At 50.9% G+C, this 25,541-nt stretch overlaps 1 protein-coding gene across 6 annotated transcripts in view; it reads right to left on the minus strand.

Moving 5' to 3' along the window:
• The window catches only part of RNFT2 (ring finger protein, transmembrane 2), a 71,401-nt gene that overhangs the window by 34,510 nt on the left and 11,350 nt on the right, over positions 1-25,541 (minus strand). For all 6 annotated transcript variants that reach the window (XM_060193022.1, XM_060193024.1, XM_007528753.3 and 3 more), the window contains 4 exons: positions 23,780-24,258; positions 22,712-22,788; positions 17,074-17,174; positions 10,302-10,455 (listed from right to left, as the gene is read on the minus strand). In XM_060193022.1, the coding sequence (XP_060049005.1) occupies positions 10,302-10,455; positions 17,074-17,174; positions 22,712-22,788; positions 23,780-24,258 (811 nt within the window). The remainder of the gene's footprint in view (positions 1-10,301; positions 10,456-17,073; positions 17,175-22,711; positions 22,789-23,779; positions 24,259-25,541) is intronic.

A 25,541-nucleotide genomic window follows, 5' to 3' on the forward strand; every position in this document is an offset into this window, starting at 1 on the left:
GCCACCAATTATTTTTTATCTAAAATTTTTCTAATAAATTGATACTTCCTCAGTCCCAAAGCTAGCCTCTTATTTCACGAGGGACTGTGATATACGTTGTATGTTTTAGTTTTGATACGTACTCCAGCATTAATCTATGTGTGGAACTGAAGGTCGCCACATGTGATCAATACCTATAATCAGATAAATTAAATCAAGGGATTATCTTTGCTATTCAGCGTGGGCCTCATCTAACCAGCTGAGAGGCCACAGAAGTCTCTGGATACCAGAAGGCTCTATTTCTTTTACCAGGAAGAACTAAAGTTTAAGACTTGGGGTTTGTGGTCCAAGGGGTGGGACAGTGGATAAAAGCAGGGGGCTCTAAAGCATGAGGTCCTGCACATGCCAGAGTGACTCTCTGGTTCTCTCTTCTCTCTCTTGCTAATAAATAAATAACACCCTTCTCTAGGGACCGATGGGTTTTTGGGCTACAGACTTCAAAGCAGAGCAAAGAAGGAGCAAACCCTCAGGCTCAGTGGAACTGCCTGTTGTCTTGGTTTGATAAAACGAAATTCAGTCGGGTAGCTTCAGATAGTCAAGTGACCTTTGGCCAAACTCACTTCTGTAGAGCCTCCAGGCTATGCTTAACCTCCTTGGAGGTCTTCTCATTCCCAGAATGTCTGTACGGCAGAAACCCAATCCCCCTCCGCCCCCCTTAAACAATGGTTTCCTGCAAAGGCCAGCCTGGAAGAATCAGGAATGTACAGAGATCCAAAGTCCTTGCTAGAATTAGTAAACCTTCCCTTAAAAAACCAACTAGTGGGGCTGGCTGGTGGTGCACCTGGTTGAGTGCACATGTTACAATGTGCTAGGACCCAGGTTCGAGCCCCTAGTCCCCATCTGTAGGGTGAAAGCTTTGTAAGTGGTGAAGTCGTGTTGCAGATGTCTCTGTCTCTCTCCCTATCACCCCCTTCCCTCTCGATTTCTGGCTGTCTCTATCCAGACAATAAATAAAAGATAATTTAAAAAAAGCCAAATAGTTTGTTGCTATTTTAATAAGATACTGGGGGGTTGGGGCCGGGTGGTGGCACACCTGGTTGAGCGCATGTATTACAATGTGCAAGGACCTGGATTCGAGCCCCTGGTTCCCACCTGCAGGGGAAAAGCTTTACAAGTGGTGAAGCAGGGCTACAGGTGTCTCGCTGTCTCTCTCCCTCTCGATCACCCCCTCCCTCTTGATTTCTGGCTGTCTCTATCCAATCAATAAAGACAATAAATTAAAAAAAAGATACTGGGGGATGAACAAAGCCTCATTTATGTCCCGTTCTCTCATGCTTTAGATTTTAATAGAGAGGGAAGAAGAAGATACTACAGTGTTGCTTCAGTATCATGCCCTTCATGGCATCTCCATGTGCCTTAGCAAGAGAACCATTCCTGGCCTCCTCAGTTTCAGTTTTGGGGGTCAGACAGATTCTACTGCCACCCCTCAACTCTGCTCCTGTAGCAGGGAGGCTGGTGCAAATAGACGGCAACGAACGGGCGTGGCCACGTTCCATCAGACTTCATTTACCAATGTGGCGCTGTCCCACAGGCTGTACCTAGTACCCAATCTGGAAGTTCCGTTTAGCAGTCTACTGTGCTCCTTGGGAGATGGGTCCGTGGTGGATAGGTTAGAGAGATGTCAGGCAAATCAAAATGAAAGGTGTTTCCTCCTTGTGGAATGTCTCAGAGCCTTTACTGTGCTACAGTGTAAGCTGGAAGTAAGGCCCAAAAGGCTCTGGCCACAGAATACCGTCTTCTCACATGCCCAGTATCCCCCCAGTGGTCCAGCGTCACAGTTAGTAAATGGCATTTCACTCTGTGTGATTTGGGCTAATTCTGACTTTCTTACTGGTCTTCAAAAAAATTAATTAATTGATTGATTTGGGTAGAGACAGAAAGAAATTAAGAGGAAAGGGGGAGATAGAGAGGGAGAGAGAACGATACCTATAGCACTGCTTCACTACTCATGAAGTTTCCCCTCTGCAGTTGGGAGCCAGAGACTTGAACCCAGATCCTTGTTCACTGCAACATGTGTGCTCTACCAGGTGTGCCACCACCCGGTCACTCTTACTGGCATTAAAGCATCAACAAACAGCTGTGAAAGTGCTGTCTTCTTTAGAAGATCCAGAGTTGTTGCTGGTGAGGGTAGAGCACCTGGTTGAGCACTCATATTACAGTGTGCAAGCCTGGGTTGAGGCCCCCAGTCCCCATCTGCAGGGGGATTTTCATGAGTGGTGAAGCTGGGCTGCAGGTAGCTATCTCTCTTTCTCTCTTGTCCTCCATCCTCCATTCCCCTCTCTGTCTCTATCAAGTATATAGAATATATTAAACAGAAGGAGGAGGAGGAGGAGGGAGAAGAGGAGGAGGAAGAGGAGGAGGAGGGGTCTTGGAGGTGGCGCAGTGGATAAAGTGTTGGATTCTCAAGCTATGAAGTCCCAAGTTCAATCCCCGGCAGCACATGTACCAGAGTGATGCCTGGTTCTTTCTCTCCTCCTGTCCCTCTCATAAATAAATAAATAAGTAAATAAATAAATAAATAAAAAGACAATACTTTTAAAAAAGAAGAAGGAGAAGAAGAATTAACAAAGTAGCCATCACTGGCTTGTGTATTTATTGACATCTTGTTAGATGTTCATTATAGGAAGAGGATGAGAGGGAGAACCAGAGTCCTTTTCCCCTCCTTCCTGGCAGTGCTGGGAATTGAACCTGGGACCTCTTGCATGCAAGTCCAGCATCTCCTGCTGAGCCACCTCCCCGGATGTGTCTGTGTGACTTTAGTTACTCCTCAGCCCTGTTTCGTTTTAGTGATCAGGACGTGGGACCTCGGTGAGGTCAGTCAAGGTCCTCAGCAGAAGGTGGTGGGGCTGGAGTCTGAACCTGTGTTTAGCTTAGAATCTGCACTCTTTCCGTGACCCCAAACCACAGAGCCTCCAGACAAAGACAATTTCTTGCTTGTCTTTCTCGCTTACGTGATCTAGAATCTTCTTGGCAGCGACGGAGATGGAGGTAAGTTTTTTTTAGCACACTAAACATGAGGTCATCCCGGTATTGCTAGGGATTAATGTCTTTGTTGCCGGCTCTGTTCTGTTGCAGTGAAACCTGATGCGAAGAGTCAACATTTCTGTGGCAGCTGCAGACAGCACCTGCAAGCTCCCTGGCTGTGACCTTCCCAGGGGGCTTTGACCCCTAGGCTTCTCATCTGCAGAATGCAAGTAACCGACAGCACTTGTCTCATAGTATCACTGATGGAAATGTCCAAGGAAGTTCACAAGCTGTCAGTGAAATCAGTCTGGAACCACCATCTTTCTTGGACATGTGTGAAGACTCTGGTGGTCTGGTCCAAAGAGAAGAACCCCCTCTCTCAGAGCAGTGTGAGGAAGAGCCCCCAGGTCAGGCGCAAGCCCTTCCTGGATGCAGCCCTCATTGTGATTCTTTAATAAACTTACCTAAGGGCTGGGGAGATAGCACAATGGTTATGCAAACTTTATCATCTTAGGCTCCGAGGTCTGGTCTCAGGTTCAATCCCTGTACCACCAGGAGCCAGAGCTGAGCAGTGCTCTGGATAAAAACAAAACAACAGTGGTCTGGGTGGTGGCTCAGTGATAAAGCTTTGGACTCTCAAGCCTGAGGTCCTGAGTTTGATCCCCGGCAGCACGTGTGCCAGAGTGATATCTGGTTCTTTCTCTCTCCTCCTGTCTTTCTCATTAATAAATAAATAAATAAATCTAAAAACAACAACAACAACAAAAAAAAACAGCCAGCGCGGGCACACACACTCACACACACACGAGACCACCACCACCAACAAAGCTTCACCTAAAATCTAAGCCTGTCTGATTTCAGAACTGAGCCAGATGGTCAGACCAAGTACGATCTTTGCACAGAGGTGGAAGGTCTGGCTTCTGTAATCACTTCCCTGCTGAACATAGGGGTTAGCAGGTCAATCCATACTCCCAGGCAAGTCAACTTTTTAATGAATTAGTATGAACAGGAGTCAGACTATACAGTATGCATGTTTCTGGGACAAGAGATTTGTGTCCTCACTTGGTTTGAATGAGCTGAATGGAAAAGGAGCTTCATCTGCAGAGGACAGGTGGAGAGGAGTCAGGATGGTGTCTTAGCAGACACCATATTCTCGGGATATAGCATTGCCCTTGTGAGCAAGCCCCGGCTGGATAAGGCCAGTGGGTTGATGAGAGGGCAGAGGGTTAAGATGTGCTGGCCCCCACAGAGCCGGCTCTAACCACGCCCCCATCAGCAGGAGGCTCACCACTTGGCCCCCAATGCTCCTGTGAGTCAGACCTAATGGCTCATGGACTCAGGACGCCATGCTCTATAGCTCCAGAGAGAAAAATAAATGCAAAGCCACCCTCTCCTTCAGATACCAGAAGGACATAAAATGTTGGTGTGAAAATGTGCCAGGAAGGGAGGCAGGACACAGCTCATCTGGTAGAGCACATGCCTTGCTGTGCATGAGGCCCTGGATCTGAGCCCCGGCACCACATGGAAGCACCACAGGCACCCTGAGGGAGTCCTACGGGTGGGAAAGCGGTGCCATGGTGTCTCTCCTCTCTTGCTGTCTGTCTCTTCCTCTCACTAACAAACAAACACAGAAAATTGGGCCAGGGAGGTCACTCAGCAGTACTGTGCATGCACTAAGCTCTAAGTTCATTTCCTGGTACAAAAAAAATAAATAAAAGGGAGTCAGGCGGTAGCGCAGCGGGTTAAGCGCACGTGGTGCGAAGCCCAAGGACCCGTGGAAGGATCCGGGTTTGAGGCCCCAGCTCCCCACCTGCAGGGCAGTCGCTTCACAGGCGGTGAAGCAGGTCTGCAGGTGTCTGTCTTTCTCTCCCCCTCTCTGTCTTCCCTTCCTCTCTCCATTTCTCTCTGTCCTATCTAACAATGACGACATCAATAACAACAATAATAACAACAACAACAATAAAAAACAAGGGCAACAAATGGGAAAATAAATAAATAATTAAAAAAATAAAAGGGAGTTGGGCAGCAGCCAGCGGGTTAGCGCAGGTGATGCAAAATGCAAGGACTGGAGGAAGGATCCCAGTTCGAGCCCGGCTCCCCACCTGCAGGGGAGTCGCTTCACAGGTGGTGAAGCTGTTCTGCAGGTGTCTTTCTCTCCCCCTCTCTGTCTTCCCCTCCTCTCTCCATTTCTGTCCTATCCAACAATGACGACATCAATAACAACAACAATAACTATAACAATAAAACAACAAGGGCAACAGAAGAGAATAAATAAATAAATAAAAAGGAAGGAAGGGCAGGGGAGATGCATAGTGGATGCATACAGGTCTTAGATGTGAAGGGTCCCAGGTTCTATCCCAGGCACCACCAGTAGTCAGAGCTGAATGGTGCTCTGGGGACAGCCATGTGCAACGAGGGAGTCCTCAGGGCTCACGGGGGATGTGCCCTAGGTTGGAGACTACAGTATGGACAGGAGATAGCTGGGAGAACAGAGGGGACCCGGTCCAGGCAGAGGAAGAGCAAAGGGCCCCAGAAGGACAGTGCTGGGTGCACTGGGGACAAGGACAGAGGAGCCAAGAGGAGCCAAACCAGGCCAGGCTTCTGTGGGTATGCTACTTTCTGAAAGTCCAGCTGGAGTGATGATTTGAGGCTGAGGCCACATGTCTGTGGCTGCCACTGGTCTCCCACCCCCACCCTAGCCAGCCAAGGATTCCCTACGGCCTCGGGGCATCACAGAGCACGTGGGGCCCCAGCCGCCCTCGGCAGGCCCCCGTCCAGTGTGCCCACAGAGCACAAGCCCTTGCAGGATAATGACTGTAATATTAAAAGCCAGCCCACCCTCTCAGCGGACGGCATGCAGCGCAGGAGAGAGCATCTGGGCTGTGAGCCATTAGGGGTCCCTGACAGATGTGGTCGCCCCCCTTCCACCTCCCCCAGCTGCAAATGAAGACCTGTCCTTTTCTTCTCCCTGGACAAGGATTGATGAGGCTGTGGGAGAACACTCAGACGGGCGAGGCAAGGCGGTGGACCTTTCCCCAGCCTGTAATTTATCTTTCGGGGGCCCGGATGAGGCGCTGACCTGGTGCATTAATCTCGCTGAATAAAATAATGATCATCAGAAAAGGGGAGCTGGACGGCTGCCAGGGAGGCATTAATAACTGTCGCCCACACCTCGGAGGTGTAGGGAAGGGGTGTCGGGAGCCCCCCATCCCTCCCCTGTCCAGAAGTGCCCATCTAATTGAAGAAGGTGAGGTGAAATGGTGACGGCCTGAACTTGGGGGACCTGCTGTAGACGGTGTTGGGGACTCCACACTTCCCTCATCTCCCAAGCCAATCAGGGGAACTTCTGGGTGGGCCTGATACATGCTCCTGTCCGTGCTAGAGTCTGACTGCCAGAGTTAAATCCCTGCACCACTTCTTATGAGCTACTTGGCTTGTGGCAACTGCTTTAACTTCTCATAGCGCTTCTGCCACGGAGCACAGGGGTAAAGACAGCACCTGCTGCAACACACGATTTTTTTTTTTTTGAGGGGGGATCAGAATGGGGCTAGTGGGCATGCATAAAGAAATGAAAGAATGGGCAGAGGGTAGATAGCATAATGGTTATGCAAACAGACTCTCATGCCTGAGGTTCCAAAGTCCCAGGTTCAATCCCCTGCACCACCATAAGCCAGAGCTGAACAGCACTCTGGTTAAAAAAAGAAAAAGAAAAAGAAATGAAAGAATGGGTGGTCCGGGAGGTGGCGCAGTGGATAAAGCATTGGACTCTCAAGCATGAGGTCCTGAGTTCAGTCCCCTGCAGCACATGTACCAGAGTGATGTCTGGTTCTTTCTCTCTCTCTCCTCCTATCTTTCTCATAATTAAAATTAAAAAAAAAGAAAGAAAAATAAATGAAAGAATGGGGGCAGGGTGGTGGTGCACCTACTTGAGTGCACATGTTACAGTGTGCAAGGACCCAGGTTTGAGTCCCTGGTTCCCACTTGCAGGAGGAAAACTTTATGAGTCGTGAAGCAGGGCTGCAGGTGTCTCTCTCTCTCTCCTTCTCTATGACCCCCTTCCCTCTTGATTTTTCTTTGTCTCTATCCAAAAAATAAATAAAGTTAATAAAAAACAATTAAAAAAAAATAATGGGGTACACATCTCTTTTTTTAGTTTTTTAAATATTTATTTATTTTCCCTTTTGTTGCCCTTGTTGTTTTATTGTTGTTATTGCTGTCATTGTTGTTGGGTAGGACAGAGAGAAATGGAGAGAGGAGGGGAAGACAGAGAGGGGGAGAGAAAGACAGACACCTGCTTCACTGCCTGTGAAGCGACTCCCCTGCAGGTGGGGAGCTGGGGGCTCAAACCAGGATCCTTATGCTGGTCCTTGAGCTTTGCGCCACCTGTGCTTAACCCGCTGCGCTACCGCCGGACTCCCTGGGGTACACATCTTACCAAACTTGAGGGCTTGGGTTTGATCCCCAGAACCACAGGACAGCACCTCAGGAAACTCTAGGGGTGGCAGACTAATGCTTCCTACTCTTTCATCCTCTTCTCTCTCTCTCTTTCTCTCTCCCTGTTTTGCCCTCTAAGTGTCTAGAATAAAATAAACCTGGGCTGTGGAGGCCATGTGGTGTCACACATCCAGGAGACCTTGCCTTCCTTCCCAGGTGCTGCATTGCGAGAGAGACCGAAGAGGAAGAGGGAGGAGGGAGGAGGGAGGAGGGAGGAGTCTGGCTGGAGCTCAGAGAATAGTGAGGGGCGGCAGGGTGGAGAGGATGGGGGCGGGCATGCGGGGCCCTGAGGAAGGGCTGCAACGCCTGGCCTGCCAACCCCTTGTCTCGTCACACATGTGAAACCTCTTCGTCTCTGAGGAGACTGACAGGGGTGGGTCAGCAACTCATTCTGTGCCACAAGCCACACTTAAGGAGCAGCTCCGAGAAAGAGGCCGAGCCGGCGGAGGCCCAGGACTCACTCTGGCATCATCCGGCAGGCATCATCCAGCGCTTGGCGGCCATGGCCTTGGGAGCAGGAAGATTTTGGATTTCTGCCTCCCCTCCCCTCATTGGGGATTCACTGGGGCTTTGTGCCTGTGTAAGTCCACCGCTCCCAGTGGACCTGTTTGTCCCTCTTCTTTCAGGTAGAGGGTGGAAGAGGAGGAGAGAGAGAGAGAAGAGGGGAAGACAGAGACAAAGAGAGGAGGAAAAACTCAAGCACTGTTCCACTGCTCATGATGCTTCCCCCTTTGCCAGGCGCTCCCATGTGGTAACCATGAGCTCAGACCTGGGGCCGGGCACATGGTGAGGTGTGTGTTCTACCAGTGAACCGTCTCCTGGTCTCCTCTTTCTTTCCTTTTCTCTCTTCTTTCCTTTTTTTAAATTTTTTAAAAACTATTTAATTTATTTATTCCCTTTTATTGCCCTTGTTGTTTTATTGTTGTAGTTATTATTGTTGTTGTTGTTGATGTCGTCGTTGTTGGATGGGACAGAGAGAAATGGAGAGAGGAGGGGAAGACAGAGAGGGGGAGAGAAAGACAGACACCTGCAGACCTGCTTCACCGCCTGTGAAGAGACTCCCCTGCAGGTGGGGAGCCGGGGGCTCGAACTGGGTTCCTCACGTCGGTCCTTGAGCTTTGCGCCATGTGCACCTAACCTGCTGCACCAACGCCGGGCTCCCCTTCTTTCCTTGTAAGAATTATTCATTTGGGTGGGGGTAGATAGCATAATGGTTATGCAAACAGACTCTCATGCCTGAGGCTCCATCAAGTCCCAGGTTCAATCCCCTGCACCACCATAAGCCAGAGCTGAGCAGTGCTCTGGTTAAAAAAAAAAAAAAAAAGAATTATTCATTTGTGAGAGACAGAGTACTGACCAGCTCTGGCATAAGGTGGTCAGTTTTGAGATGTGACAGAGCTGAGCTACCTCCTGACCCCTGATTTTTGTTCTTCATATTTTAGGAGGGTGGGTAGAGAGAGGGCAGGTCTGTGGAACTCATAGATGTGAAGCCCAAGTGGGAAAAGAAGGAGGAGGAGGAAGAGGAGGAGGAAGAGGAGGAGAAAGAGGAGGAGGCAGAAGAGGAGGCAGAAGAGGAGGCAGAAGAGGAGGCAGAATGTCGGGTGCAGTTATGGTGTGTACATTCCTAGGGCAAGAATGGCTGGCTGACATAGCAGTTGTGACCTTAACCTTCTAAATAGGAAGTGCTCTGCCGTTTCCCCCATGGACGTCGCATGTTCCATTCCCACAGGCAGGGAAGACGATTTTGGGTCTTCTGTATCTCTTCATCAACACTCAGAGTAGTCTATCAGTTCTACTTTAAAAAAAAATCAAAATATTTTATTTCTTTCTCTTGAATACAGACAGTGAAATTGAGAGTGAAGGGGGAGATAGAGAGGGAGAAAGAGAGACACCTGCAGCTCCGCTTCACCACTTGTGACACTTCCCTCCCCTTACAGGTGGGGGTCAGGGGGCTTGAAGCCAAATCCTTGTGTATTGGAACATGTGCCTTTGATCAGGTGCACTAGCACCCGGCCCCACACATCAGTGTTTTCAATTTTAGCCACTAAAATAGGAGATGAGGCCTGTGCCTATGGGGTCTAGTGTGACCTCCAGTTGGTGGCAGGAAATCGCTTGATGTGTGGAAACCCCCACAAGCCTGGGGTCAGAAATATCGAGTGTGAGAGACAAGAGGAAAAACAGGAGTATATTTCCAAAGCACTGATGAGATCTTTCCTAGTTCTGCTCAGTCCTCTGAGTTACAGTACTCCCCCCCCCCCTCACCCAGACCTCATCACCCCACACCTGCTTGCAGGCCTGTCTCTAAGGTCCACCCCAGAGCTTCACTCCCACTATGCCCCATGCTGTGGCCAAGGTGGACATCACCAATCGATCACAGAGTTCTTTCTTTTTAAGTCTCAGGGCCCTTTCCCAATACCACAAAGAGTCAACACCCATGGGAACAACTTTTCCTGGGAGAAATAGGACTCAGGGTATGTCAACATGCTTTTCCCTACCTCCTGGGAAATGTAGATGGAAAATGCATCAAAGATAGCTCTGAAAAGTGAAACTTAAAAAAAAGGCACTTGCAAAGGTGTGAGCAGAAGGTGGAGACCAGACAGCCAGTCTCAGCTTCAAGGAACTGCAGCAGCTGAGGAGCAGGTCTGCCGGCTGGGCTCCATCTATTTCTGCAGTCAGATGCTCTCCCCCCTGAGCCGGGCACCTGGTGTATTTTTCACCCTGATCTTTCTTCCCCAAAATTTGTCAGGGATGCCCCACAGGACTGGCATGAGGGGGGCTACCTGGCAGCTGCAGCCAGGGCCTACCTTGGACTTGACAGCCAGGATGATCTTGGGCAGGGCCACGATGAGGCACTTGAGGCCAATGGTGATGTATTTCAGCACAAAGTCTGCAATGCCCACGATCCACAGCAGGTCGAAGAAATCCAGTGTCTCCAGGTTGGGCTTCAGGAATATGAGGCTGTGGGGGAGGAGTCAGAGAGTCAGGATGCTCAGTGAGGACCTTCACCTACTCTGGGGGCCTCAGTGAGCATGACACAGAAAGAGCAGTGAGGCTTGGTGGCAAGCTCGGTGGTAGGACTTGCAACGGTGAGATCGTGGGTTCAATCCCTAACACTACACATGCTAGAGTGATGCCCTGATCCTCTCTCTTATTAATAAGCAAATTCTAAAAAAACATAAGGAGCATGGGAATGGGAGTCAGATGTCTCTGGGTCTTGTTCCTGCATCTATTGCTAAGTCACCTGAGGCAGGTATCTCTATCTCTCTAAGCCTAGGTCCTCTGAGGATTAAATGAGATTGGCCCAGAGTACTAGTCAAGGACTCCTAGCGTCAGGTGGGCTTAGAGTAGGCCTCAGGAGAAAAAGCAAATGGAAGGATGGAGGGAAGGAAAACAGGCCAACAATAAGAAGGGAGAGAGGGGGCTGAGAGGTCAAGTGGAGGGCCAGAGGCTACACTGAGCCCTTGACTCAGTTTCCTTGATGTTCTGACCAGGGAGCACTGCTAATCCCCTGCTGTATACTTGATTTGTAAGTGGTGCAGGGGAATGAACACAGGGTCTCTCACATGTGTGATGTCACCACTACGTGGCCTCTCCAGCCCAAATTTTCACTCCATATTTGGAGAGGGAAGAGTGACACCACAGCACTGCCTCACCATCCATGGAGCTCACTCTGTGTTGTCCAGGGTGCTCTTATATGGTGCCGGGGTTTGAACCCAGGGCCTTATGCACAGTCAGGCATGTGCCTACCAGGTAAGCTACCTCTCAGCCCCATCATCATTTTATTTAAAAAAATCTATATATTTTAAAAATATCTAATGAAATTATTGGATAGAGGATGGGGGGGTGGGGAGATGGTATAATAGTTATGCAAAGAGATACTCATGCCTGAGGCTTCAAAGTCCCAGGTTCAATCCTCTACGTCACCATAAACCAGAGCTGAGCAGTGCTCTGGTAAAAATAAATTAGTAACTAACTAACTAACTAAATAAAATTATATATATATCAGATGGCGTTAAAAATAAATCAAGAAGGGATAAAGAACAGGAAATCTGGGGGTCAAGGGGTAGTGCAGTGGGTTAAGCGCATGTGGTGCAAGGTGCAGGGACTGGTGGAAGGATCCCGGTTCGAGCCCCTGGCTCCCCACCTGCAGGGGAGTCACTTCACAGGTGGTGAAGCAGGTCTGTAGGTGTCTGTTTTCTCTCCCCCTCTCTATCTTCCCCAACTCTCTCCATTTCTCTCTGTCCTATCCAACAACAATGACATCAATAACAACGATAATAATAACTACAATAATGGTAAAACAACCAGGGTAACAAAGGGGAAAAAGTAGCCTCTAGGAGTGGTGGATTTGTGGTGCAGGCACTGAGCCCCGACAATAACCCTGGAGGCAAAAAAAGAATAGGAAAGCTATCAGGGGAGGGGATGGGATGCGGAGTTCTGGTGGTGGGAATTGTGTGGAGTTGTATCCCTCTTATCTATGGTTTTTGTCAGTGTTTCTTTTTATAAATAAAAATTAAACAAATAAATCAAGAGAGAAGGGGAAGGTAGAGAGGGAGAGAGACACCTGCAGCTCTGATTCACTGCTCACAAAGCTTTCCTCCTACAGTTGGGGATCAGGGGTTTGAACCTACTAGGTCCTTGTGCATGGTACCACGGGTACTCAACTGGGTGCACCACCACCCTGCCTCCTCTTCCCATCTCACTTGATAAATGAAGTACTGAAGCTTGTAAAAGGGCAGTCAGTTGCCCAAGGCCACACCACATGATATAAGCATGTGGGTAGGAACATGAGCAGCCCTGAATTCGAATCCAGGCTTCTCCACTTGTTGGACCCTGGGCAGAAAATGCTCTGACTTTGGGAGTCACAGTCTGCATCAATGAGATGGGTCCAGCTTCATACCCCAGTGCAACTGGCTGGATTCAGTGAGATGCTAGAATCCTATAGACCTGTCAGGAAGCAGAAATGATAGCCACTTGCGAGGCAGGTGCCACTACCCATCCACTTTGCAGAAGAGGAAATGGAGGCACAGAGAGGGAAAGCCCCGTATGCACAGTGGTTTCACCAGCCTTGTGGGGGCACAGGCTGACTTTGAACCCACACACCAGGGCTGCAGTCAGAACCTTCATTCCTCACTCTGCAGCAGTGCAACATGGAGACTGTGATACTATGTCTCACCTGTCTGTGACCAGGTAAGTACACTCTGTGCCTGTCTCCTTCCCTCCATACCAGGAGAACAGCTGGCCTGTGGGCCATATTCAGCCTTGAAATCACTTGGTCTGGTCCTGCCAAGGCAGCTCTGTTCATAGCAACATTAAGTGCTAAGTTTTTTTAAAAAATATTTATTTATTCCCTTTTGTTGCCCTTGTTGTTTATTGTTGTAGTTATTACTGTTGTCATTGTTGTTGTTAGATAGGACAGAGAGAAATAGAGAGAGAAGGGGAAGACAGAGAGGGGGAGAGAAAGAAAGACACCTGCAGACTTGCTTCACCACTTGTGAAGCGACTCCCCTGTACGTGGGGAGCCGGGGGCTTGAACTGGGATCCTTAAGCTGGGCCTTGCGCTTTGCACCACCAGCACTTAATCCGCTGCGCTACTGCTCGACTCCCAAGTGCTAAGTTTTAAGTTGATATATTTTTTAAAAAGTTTTTATATTTATTTATTTTTCCTTTTGTTGCCCTTGTTTTTTTAGTTGTAGTTATTATTGTTGTTGTTGTTACTGATGTCGTCGTTGTTAGATAGGACAGAGACAAATAGAGAGAGGAGGGGAAGACAGAGAGGGGGAGAGAAAGACAGACACCTGCAGACCTGCTTCACCGCCTATGAAGCGACTGCTCTGCAGGTGGGGAGCCGGGGGCTCGAACCGGGATCCTGATGCTGGTCTGTGTGCTTTCCACCATGTGCACTTAACCCGCTGTACCACCACCCTGGCTCCCTAAGTTGATATTTTTTATGACCTGCAAATGATGCTGTAAGTGTTCAAATGGCCCTTGGCAGAACAACAGTTCCCCACCCCTGCTCTATCAGCTCCAGAAAAGGCTAGAGTAGATCTTAGCTGATCTCTGCAAAGCAGTCCACAGTGGATGCTGTCTTTTTAAAAAGGTTTTTTAAAAATATTTTATTTCATAGAGTTAGAGAGAAATTGAGAGGGAAGGGGTAGGGAGAGACACCTGTAGCACTGTCTCACGGGTTGTGAAGCTTCCCTCTGCAGTTAGGAACTGGGGGCTTGAATCTGGGTCCTTGCACATGGTAATGTGTGTCCTCAAACAGGACTGCCACCACCCAGCTCCTGTGGTAGCTATTTTGTTATTTTACAGAAGAGAGAAACCAGAGCAGCATTCTGGCATAGACAGTGTGGGGGTTTAAACCCAGGCTCTCACAGAAAGGCCTGTGCTCTCCCTCGAGCCCCCACTCTGTCCCCAGAGTGGATATATATCATATATATCCCAAATCCCCTCCTGCATCTAGTGCCATTTTATTCTGACACTGAGGAGGGGAGAAAAGGCTCTGGTTTTGTTATACATTGTTATACCTCAAGTTTTAGTTTCCTTTTTAAAAAAAAGTTTTTAAAAAAATTTTATTTATTTTCCTTTTTGTTTCCCTTGTCTTTCTTATTGTTGTTTTAGTCATTATTGTTGATATTGATGTTGTCGTTGTTAGACAGGACAGAGAGAAATGGAGAGAGGAGGGGATGACAGGGAAAGGGAGAAAGACACCTGCAGACCTGCTTCACCGCCTGTGAAGAGACTCCCCTGCAGGTGGGGGTCCAGGGGCTCGAACCGGGATCCTTATGCCGGTCCTTGCGCTTTGCGCCACGTGTGCTTAACCTGCTGCACTACTGCCCGACTCCCTCAAGTTTTAGTTTCTAAGGATCCCCTGGAGTGCTGAGTGAGGACTTACTATAATCAGGTGATCAAATCCAGGCCACCTTGTCAGAGCACCCAAGGAACGCACTGGTCTATTTTTTTCAACTTTTATTTAAAAAAAAAAATCTCTTTCTAGCAACCTGGAAGGTTGTGTAGTGGATGTGAAAGCATGAGGTCTTGAGTTTAATCTCTGGCATGCACGTGCCAGAGTGATGCTCTGAATCTCTCTCTCTCTCTCTCTCTCTCTCTCTCTTCCCATCTCTCCCTAAGAATAAATCTTTAAAGAGCCAGGGCAAATACCTAATAAAGACAACCTAGTTTGGCAATCTCTCATAACAGGGCCGGGTCCCTCCACATGCCAGCCCTTTGTCCCAAGGAAGCCTCTGTCACATTCACGTCTCCTTAGGTAGCACGACCTAGAAGCACAGTGACTCACCGTGAAATAATGTTATTAATTACGCTATGACAGTGATAAGTGAGGTGTTGCGTTTACCCAGGACTTGTTGCAGAAGATAATGTCTGGCTGTTCAGGAGAGGAAAGAGAGAATTAAGCTGATCCCATTTTCACAAAGGAGAGTAGGGGAGTCCCAAAGATATTCTCTTATTTGCCAAAGGGCATGTGTTTGGAAAGTGGCAGGGCAAAGGCCCTCTGGGGTTGGTCATTGGACTTCAAACAAGGCAAGGAGGGCTGGAGAGATAGCTCATTGGACAGAGCGCCTGCATCGCTATGTGTGCGACCCTGGTTTGAGCCCCTGCAGCACAGCTAAGGCTGTGCATAAGCTTGCTGCTATGGTCTCTCTCTTTCCCTAACTAAAAAAGTGGTCCCGGAACTGAACAGTAAGAGTGCATGTGTGTTAGACTCCATCTCTCTCTGCCTGGGGCCCTCTGTTGGGATTAAGACTCCTTAGGAAAGGTTTCAGTAAGCCTCCGTTTCCTCGTCTGTGAACCGGACGTGGCAACACTGAGACAGAAAGAGAGGCAGAGACAGACACACAGCACTGCTCCACAGCTGGTGATGCTCTTCTGCAGGTGTTCGCCCCATGTGGTGGCTGGGGGCAGGGCCTCTGGGAAGGCACAACAGGAACAGGGCTGTTGGCATCTCTTCTGGACACACTGCCCTCAGGAAGAAGGCTGAGTTCTGCGGCTCTTTTCCTTAGCCACCCTATGTCCCACCCCCTGCTGCCAGCTTGTCCTGGCCCTAGTTTGATGGGGGCACAGAGGTCTGAGCCCATCACTGTGATCATGCCTAAGCTGGAAATTCACCCAAGGTTCTGGGAAACTCTGCCTCCCCTTCCCTTCCACCAGGACCCTGATGTTGTAGGGCCAGACAACTGATGCAGAGCTGAAGCCTGAGAACCAGCTTCCCAGGCTGCTTTTGTGGGAAAGGTCTAGTGAGTACAGAAGCTGCTCCAAGTCCTCCCCTCCCCTCCCCTCCCCTCCCCTCCCCTCCCCTCCCCTCCCCTCCTCTCCTCTCCTCTCATCCCCTCCTCTCCCCTCTCCTCCCCTCCTCTCCTCCCCTCCCCTCCTCTCCTCTCATCCCCTCCTCTCCCCTCTCCTCCCCTCCCCCTCCCCTCCTCCCCTCCTCTCCCCTCCCCTCCCCCTCCCCTCCCCTCCTCCCCTCCTCTCCCCTCCCCTCCTCTCCTCCCCTCCCCTCCCCCCTCCCCTCCTCTCCCCTCCCCTCCCCTCCTCTCCCCCTCCCCTCCTCTCCTCCCCTCTCCTCCCCTCCCCTCCTCCCCCCTCCCCTCCCCTCCCCTCCTCTCCTCCCCTCCTCTCCTCTCATCCCCTCCTCTCCCCTCTCCTCCCCTCCCCCTCCCCTCCCCTCCTCCCCTCTCCTCCCCTCCCCTCCTCTCCTCCCCCTCCCCCCCTCCTCTCCCCTCCTCTCCCCCCTCCCCTCCTCTCCTCCTCTTCTCTCCCCTCCTCTCCCCCCTCCCCTCCTCTCCTCCCCTCCTCTCCCCTCCTCCCCTCTCCTCCCCTCCTCCCCTCTCCTCCCCTCCTCCCCTCTCCTCCCCTCCTCTCCCCTCCCCTCCCCTCCTCTCCTCCCCTCCCCTCCTCCCCCCTCCCCTCCCCCTCCCCTCCTCTCCTCCCCTCCCCTCCTCCCCTCCTCTCCCCTCCCCTCCTCTCCTCCCCTCCTTTCCTCTCCTCTCATCCCCTCCCCTCCTCTCCCCTCCCCTCCCCTCCTCCCCTCCCCTCCCCTCCCCCTTTATACCTGGAATTCACAGCTATGTGCACTCCAGCAGCTGTTTTTGTTGTTGTTTCTTTCAATTTTAGACAAAGACCGAGAAAGAGAGACCCCACAGCACCACTCACCAAGCTTCCTCTAGCACCCTGCATGGCTTGAGTACGGGGCGGGGGGAGGCCTCAAACTCCAGTCCTTGTGCATGAAGCCCCATGCACTCTACCAGGTGAGCTATCTCCCAGGTGCTCAAGCCTTATCTTTCAAAACAGATGTTCAGGACCTGAGAGTTCGGCCTACACTGCAACTCTGTCCCCCTCACTGGCTGGCCTGCCCCCACCCGCTACTTGGTGACTAGAAAATGTGCAAATGCTGCTGATGTCCTAGGACTACCAGAACACTCTACATGTATGACAAAGGAATGGAATGTGGGAGCTGTGATGTGAGGATGAGCTGGTGAACTGTTCTCAAGTGAAGGGTCGTGAGCCTCAAGCCCAGCAGAGCCTCCACCCCGTCCCACCCTGAGCGCCCCAGCTCACCTGTTGTACAGCTGCTGGGAGCTGAATGTATAGAGCACGTACAGGGTGTTGCCTGCCAGAAAGGCCAAGATCCACAAGATGACCAGCACCGATCTCTTCTCCTGAAGACAAAACAAGACATCTGTCGACATGCTGCACTGCCAAAGGCGCACATAGCAGAACATTTTGGAAAGTTCCCTGACAAGTGGTGACTGTGTCCTTTCTCAAAGGCTTGGAGGGAGCAGAGCTAATGGTGACAAAGAGGGAGCTGGCAGCTTTCAATCCCATGGAACGCCAAGGGATGGCCACCGAGGAGGTGACAGATGTGTGGAAACTAGGGGTGGAGGAACTCAGCATTAGGACAGAGGGCTTACCTAACAGAGACCCTGGAGGCCCCAGTTCAATCCCCAGTACCACTATAAGCCCAAATTGAGCTGTATTCTAGTCTCTCATTCTATCTTATAAAAATACATTATTAATAAGGACCCAGGTGGTGGTGCATCTGGTAGAACAGACATATTGCATGCATGACAATCCAGGTTCAAGCCTTGGATCCCCACCTGCATAGGGGAAGTTTCATAAGCAGCAGAGCAGTGCTGTATGTCTCTCTCTTTCTCTCTCTCTCCTGCCTCTTTATCAAAAACAGAAAAAGAATAATATGGACACAGGGAGGGGTGGAGTCCTATAGGCACAACCCCTGGTGGTAACCCAGTTGGAAATAAATAAATAAATAAAAGTTAAACAAACAAAAAGAAATGTGGGTATCTGAGTGGAGAATTATCTTGAAAGACTATGCTGGCAGATTCTGGAGTGGGAGGGCTTGGGTTCAAGTCCTACTCTACAATCTGTGGGCTGTCTAGCCCCGAGCCCAGGACTTATACCCAGCGTTTTCCTCTGCCCATCTGTAAGATGGGTCCGGGGGGCTGGGTGGTAGTGCAGTGGGTTAAGTGCACATGATGCAAAAGTGCAAGGACTGACATAAGGATCCCAGTTTGAGCCCCTGGCTCCCCACCTGCGGGTGGGGGGGCACTTCACAAGTGGTGAAGTAGGTCTGCAGGTGTCTATCTTTCTCTCCCTCTCCTCTTGATTTCTCTGTCTTATTCAGCAACAACAGCAGCAATGATAATAATAATAACAACTAGGGCAACAAAAAATGGGAAAAGTGGCCTCCAGGAGCAGTGGATTCATAGTGCAGGCACCGAGCCCCAGCGATAACCATGGAGGCAAAAAAAAAAAAAAAAAAAAAAAAAGACGGGTTCACGCTGCTTCCATCCCGCACTTGTGAGCATTACCGTACACGGAGTATGGATGTGGAGAGCGGCGCCTGGCACATGGCCCATGTTCACTAGCATCACAAGGGCAGAAAGCACAGAGGTTAAGTAATTCTTGCTGAAGGACACATGTTATAAAGCTCAGTACTGGTCATCTGGAAAGGGGGATTGATAAAGGTTGAGTGATACACACTCAGTCTGCTGCAGGTTCACATTTCAGCTCACTAGATGGGAAGGCCTGCTGTTCAGACTTCGCAGCCCAGCTGCAGATTCAGACCCACAGGGTGGCTCTCAGGTAGCGTTGGGAACTCCTGCCTTTTTTTTCTTCTTCCAGTTATAGAATGATGATTGAATAAGTGTAACGTTGTCTTTATAGAATCAAATTCAGGGTGCAGGAGGATATTGGAAGTAAGACCCCAGCTTTGCTCTCTGGCACCACTCGTGAGCACCACGGACAGTGCCAAGGGAACTCTGTGGATGGTGGAGCAGTGCTTTGGTGTATCTGTCTGTCTACGTCTTTTTTGTCTGCCTTTTCCTTCCCAAGGATGCGGAATTACAAAATTGGGTTTGAAAGGTCACTTTGGGGTGTCACATATGCACCTGGCCTGTGGTTTATTCCTCGGTGCAGTGTGTATATGTATGTGTGTGTATGTATACGTGAATGTGTGCGATCAAACTCCAATTCGTGGCTGCCAAAGTCTTGCTCTGTGACTATTTCTTCAGCCCTATTTCTGCTCAGGCCCCAGGAAGACAGGCCTTCTGTTTCCCAGCAGCTTCTCGACTTGAGAGCAATCACAGGATGTCTCTAGAGAAGCCACTGAGGCGTGTGTGTCCCTGTGCGGGTGCCCTGGGAGACACCCAGAGACCCCTGAATGGCGGGTTCTCAACAGCTCTTTTCCTGGCCCGGCAACTGCATTGCCGGAATCAGATGAGGTCATAGCTTGCTCAGTGTAACCTCCCTCCCCCGTGGTTTCGGTAAACACTGCACTGCCCCCCCCCCCCCCCAGATGGAACTCAGCCCTCATTCACTATCACGATGCATGTTCCCACAGATAAAATAAATGCATCCCTGTCCACCTGTTATTCCAGAAGCGGTCAAGGTTAACAGCCCAAGAAGCCCACTCCAACAGGCCAACTGCTCTTATCAGTGTGCTAAGTCCACTCAGCAGCTCTTTGCGCTTCTGTGACTGACAGATGCCAGTTTAATCCTCTATCAATCTACACTTTTTATTTTTGCCTCCAGGGCTATCATTGGGGCTTGGTGCCAGCACTATGAATCCACTGCTCTTTGCAGCCTTCTTTCTTTCTTTCCCCCCCATTTTATTGGATAGGACAGAGAGAAACTGAAAGGGCAAGGGGAGAGAGGGAAAGAGATAGACACCTGCAGACCTGCTTCACCACTTGTGAAACGTGCGGAGTGGGGGTTAGAACTGGGATCCTTGCTCAGGTCTTTGCACGTAGGACTATGTGCCCTTAACCAGATGTGCCACCTCCGCCTCCCCCCACCCCACTTTTAACCAGAGCACTGCTCAGTTCTGGATTATAGAGGTACTGGGGATTGAACCTGTGACTTCTGGCATGAAAGTCTGTCTGGTGCACTGCTGGAAGTGCCATCAGCCGAGCTTCGGTAAAGCTAACTCACAGGTGGAAGAGAACGAGGAAATGAGCCTGGGCCTGAGAAGTTAGACTCGGAAGGACATAGGTTTAATAGGAAATTTTATAGGAAATTATTTAATTTAATAGGAAATTAAGTTCCCAGTTCACTGAAGATCAACACCGTCTCTTGCAGAAAATAAGCACAAGCTGGTAGATGGGCAACATCTTACCAGAGTGTGCACAGGCTTCAAAGACCCCCAGGAGCACATAACAAAACAACCAAAAATAGCTCAGCTATTTAATAATAATAATTTTTATCCACAATATTGTTCAGTTCTGGCTTATGGTGGGGCAGGGAATGAAACTGGGACTGGGAAGCCCAGTTATGGAAGTCATTTTGCATCTCTTTTGCCCCCAAACTGCTCACTTCACTGTTTTTGGCATGGCGGGACTGTGCTAAACACTGTATGTAGGCTCTCGCTGAACCTCTCACTGGGTGGGTGAAGTGGGGGCAGCAGTCTTTCCAGAGGTAGCACCTTAGGCTGAAGTCATAGCGGCAACCTGGCTCAGGGCTGGTCAGTGGGTGGAGGAACTGGGATTGGAACTGGGGTTGAGCATGGGCTGGGCTCAGTCTGAGGTCATCATTCCACTGTCTGGGTGACCTCAGGCAAGGGCCTCAGGGTCTCTGAGCCACCATGTTTTCAGTGGGAAAATTATTCCAGCCACATTCCCCTCTCCACCAGCATTGCTGAGTGGCTGGTGTCAGGAGGTGTCAGAGGTATTTGGGACAACGGGTTTAACCTCAGTGAAGGGGTGGAGACAAGCTGCAGACGCCACTATGATGCCATCCTGACTTCCCTGGGCAGATGACATCACCAGTGTGTCCCAAAGTCTCACCTCCCCAGAGCCCTACCCCACTAGGGAAAAACAGAAACAAGCTGGGGGATATGGATCCACCTGCCAATGACCATGTCCAGTGGAGAAGCAATTACAGAAGTCAGACCTTCCACTTTCTGCACCCCATAAAGAATTTTGGTCCACTGGTCCTGAAATGAGTGCAGCCTGCAATGTTCCTCAGATGTGACCATGAGCTATAAGCTCAGACCAACAGGGACTTAGAGGTCACACAGGATCTGGTGCTAAATATAAATATGCATTTACATGTGGGCCCTGGAGCAGGTGAATGGAGGGAAATAGTTAATTTGAGCCACAGATTTTTTTTTTTTTAAATAAGAATGGAAGCTACTCCCTGCCCTAATCCAACTTTCTGGTCCTCTTCTCTACTCTGACACCAATCTCTCAGACAATATTCTCATCTAACCTCAGGCTAGCTACTAAACTCAAGCAAGACTACTATAGTTGTATGCCCCTAGGAACATGCCTAAAATGGTTTCTCTGGATTTCTTCTGCCCTAAAATCCCTAACCTCATCTGCTCTGATCCTACATTTTGGTTCCTGTTCATTAACCATCTTGTCTCAACTTAGGTCATGACACCTTCTGGACACCAACTTATAGATGCTACCATGATTTCACTTTTGACTTCTCTGGGCAGATGACCTCACCAATGTGTCCTGGACCCTCAAATCTCCAAAGCTCTGGTCCACTAGGGAAAGACAGAAACAGGCTGGGGGTGTGGATCGACCTGTCAATGCCCATGCTCAGTGGAGAAGCAGCTACTCCTACCTTCTGCTTCCCATAAACAACCTTGATCCATACTTCCAGTGGGGAGAAGTGATAGGATGAAGATAAGAGGACTCTGCACTCCAGCCCCATCAGCACTCAGAGAAAGAAGGAAAAGGAGAGGGACACATGGAGGTAACTACGATGTTTTGAGTGGGTAGAGAAGAGAGGATTGAATCAGAAAAAGAAGGTGCAACTATATATAAATGTGGACATTTATAGAGATGGTTGGTTCATGTCTACAACTTTAGGGGAACTGTGGTGGATTGCAGCGGGGAAAGTGAAGATTCAGAACTCTGGTGATGGGAATGGTGTGGAAAAAAATATATAAAGAAAAATTTTTTTATTTGGTCCATACTCCCACAGAGATAAAGAATAGGGAAGTTTCCAATGGAGGGGATGGCACCTGGAACTCTGGTGGTGGGAACTGCGTAGAATTGTACCCCTGTTATCTTGCAATCTTGTTAATCTTTATTAAATCACTAATTAAAAAAAAGGGGTGGAGGTAAGATCATTGGTTGAAGGACAAGAAAATCAGATGACTGGGCCCTGTGGGTGTGTGGTACATGTGGGGGAAACACCACTGTTGGGAGAAGGATGACACATTCCAGGGCTTCCCAAGTGCGGCCCCTGACTTTTAGCATGTCCCTAGAGGTGTCACTGCCCAGTCCTGGTGCCCATACTAGGGTTCAAAGGGGACCTCAGCTGCAGGTGCAAGGAGGGTTGCTGATCATCTGCCCTTGCCCTGGGTAGTCTTCTGAAGGATCCAGCTGGGCCCAATGTAATCACAAGGGCCCCTAAAAGTGAAGAGGGGACAGAAGAGGAGTCAGAGGCAGAGGGGACTAGGGAAGGATCATCAGAGAGCATTGATGACTTGAAGGGGTCCCGAGTTAAAGGTCATGGGAGACTCCAGAGCTAGGTCAGGATCAGCAAGGAGAATCCCCCACCCCAAGTCCTGGGGAAGGAGTGCATTCTGGGCGACCGCTGATATGACCCCCTCCCAGCTGTTTCCCTCTGCAGCTGCAGCAGCTCATGTCTGTGGGCGTCAGGTCTCTGGGTTTGTGGCCATTTGTCACAGCAGCAGGAGGAGCCAGACTGGTCGCAGACTCACCTTCAGAGACACCTGCTCCCGGAGCGCAGAGTTGGCGTAGGCAAAGGTGCTGGCCATGCCGATGCACACGGCGATGCCTGCGGACAAGGGGGCCACGTCACCCCTCAGGCTCAGCAGGCTGGGCCTGGGCCTCGAGAGGCTGCGGGTGGGGTGTGAGCTCAGAGAGAGTCTGTGCCTTGCGTGTGAGCGGCGCTGGGTTCAAGTCTTGGTATTTTACGACAGCACAACACAGAAAAAATCAAGGGGGGCAGGCTGGAAAAGAGCTCACCTGCTAGAGTGCTCGCTACCATGCAGGGACACCACACAGAGGGGTTGTGGAGTAGTGCTGTTCTCTCTTTCTCTCTCTGCCTGGCCGGGTGATGGTGCACCTGGTAGTGTACACACACTAGCATTTATGAGGACTGAGCGTCAAGTCCTGATCCCCATCTGCGGAGGGGGGATGCTTCACAAGTGGTGGAGCGGTGCTGCAGGTGTCTCTCGTTCCCTCTCCCTCTCTATTTCTCTCTGCTTCTCTCAGGAAGATAACAGTGGGGGTGGCGGTGGTGGAAATGATTGCCAGAGTGGTGCAGTGATAGTGCATGCCCCAGGCCCCAGTGCTAACTCAGGTGGTAAAAGAAAAAAACAAACCATGCACCGAAGGAAAAAAGAAAAAAAGTTGAATACAGGCTCTTGACTGCTCTGTGCTGTCAGAATCCTCATCTGGGGAGGGTAAGGCCGAGGGGTTCGTGGAAGTATCCGGCACCACACAGCTGGAAATAGCTGAGCTCAGAGCCAAGTACTCTAAACTCTAAGTTCCAACTCCACTCATTGCCACTTATGGACCAGCTGAGGTTGTGTCCATTGGAGGAACCTGAGGCTCAGAGAAGGTGAGTGACTTGACCCAAGCCACACAGCTGAATTCATGAGGATTTGAACCCGGGTCTGACTCAGGATCCCATGCTCTGAAGCGCTTTGCACGGTGAGGAGATCTTTTTTTTTTTTTTTTTTTTTTTTTTACCCCTGGAGCCTTGGGTGGAGGGGCCCCATCTGCAAGCCAGTCTCCCACCCTCCCCCAGGCCCCAGGCTCACCGAGCTTATGCTGGAAGCACACTTTGGCAAGGAGGATGAGGATGAAGGGCAGCCCTTTCTGCAGCCAGCAGATGGCGGCCTTGAGCTCGGACAGCGCGGGTGCGGGGGTCCCGTGCTGCTCGTCTGCTGTGTCCTCGGCGTGTGTGCGGTGGTCCCCGCCTACGTGCTGCAGCAGCGAGCCCCCGCGGTGGCCCCCATGGTGGAAGTGGTGATGGGGAGGCCGGTGGTGATAGGTGCCCCCCTCGCTGCGGCTGCTGCCCTCTTCCCGGCTGGTCGGCATCTGCAGGAACACGTCCCCGCCGCCCCCCGCCGCCCCCAGCACCAGGCTGGACGGGAAGGGCGCCGCTGGGAGGCTGGCGGCTGGGAGCCCTGATAGCCCGGAGAAGAGTGCGGGCGGGGAGGCCCCTTCTGCCTTCAGACTCTCGAAGACGCCCCCTTCATCCACGCTGGCCTCCGAGCTGAGTGCCTGGCTGCGACTTCTAGAGAGGAGAGAGGGAAGGAGAGAGAGGGAGAGAGAGAGAGGGAGGGAGAGAGGGAGAGGGGGGGATAGAGAGGGAGAGAGAGGGAGAGAGAGGGAGAAAGAGGTGGGGAGAGAGAGGGAGAGAGAGGGAGAGAGAGGTGGGGAGAGAGAGGGAGAGAGAGGGAGATAGAGGGGGGAGAGAGAGGGAGAGAGAGGGAGAGAGAGGGAAAGAGAGGGAGAGAAAGAGGGGGGAGAGAGAGGGGGATAGAGGGGGGAGAGAGAGGGAGATGAGGGGGAGAAAAAGGGAAAGAGAGAGGTGGGGAGAGAGAGAGAGAGGGAGAGAAGGAGAGGAGAGGAAGAGAGAGGGAGAGAGGGGGAGAGAGAGGGAGAGGTGGGGAGAGAGAGGGAGAGGTGGGGGGAGAGAGAAAGAGGGAGGGAGAGGGGGAGAGAATGAGAGGGGGGGGAGAGAGAGGGAGAGAGGGAGAGAGAGGGGGAGAGATAGGGAGAGAGAGGGGAGAGAGAGGAAGAGGGAGGGGGAGAGAGAGCAAGAGAAAGAGGGGGAGAGAGAGCAAGAGAAAGGGGGAGAGAGAGGGAGACAGAGAGGGGGAGAGAAAGGGAGAGAGAGAGGTGGGGAGAGAGAGAGGGAGAGAAAGAGAGAGGGAAAGGAATAGAGAGGGAGAGAGAGAGGGAGAGAAGGAGAGAGGGAGAGGGGGGAGAAAGAGAGAGGGAGAGAGAGGGAGAGAGAGAGGGAGAGGGAGAGGGAGAGAAAGAGAGAGGGAAAGGAATAGAGAGGGAGAGAGAGAGGGAGAGAAGGAGAGAGGGAGAGGGGGGAGAAAGAGAGAGGGAGAGAGAGAGGGAGAGGGAGAGGGTGCCAGTCAGGAGCAAGACAGTAGGATGGGGCTCAGGGGATGTAGCTCAGGGGTAGAGCATATGCTCTGCAGGCCCTGCACCAAACAAACAGGTCTAACTGCGCCCAAGGCCCCGGGTTCAATCCCCAGCCCCAACTGGGAGCACCACAGCCAACACTGAGGAAGCTCCATGGGTGCTAGAGTGGTAGAGTGGTGGTAGAGTGTCTCTCTCTCTTCCTGCCTGGCCCCGCCTCTTCTCTAGAATGAAGAAAGGAAAGACTGGGCCAGGGAGGCAGCTCAGTCTGGCACACACGTGCGAGGACTGCACACACGTAACACAAAGCACACAAAAGCCCAGGGGCCAGAAGAGAATGATTCGTCTGGTAGAGGGTACATCTTCCATGTGTGAGGCTCAGGGCTCAAGTCCTGGCACCACATGAGACCACCGTGGGGG

The sequence above is a fragment of the Erinaceus europaeus genome, chromosome 6, assembly GCF_950295315.1.
Source record: "Erinaceus europaeus chromosome 6, mEriEur2.1, whole genome shotgun sequence".
Lineage (NCBI taxonomy): Eukaryota > Metazoa > Chordata > Mammalia > Eulipotyphla > Erinaceidae > Erinaceus > Erinaceus europaeus.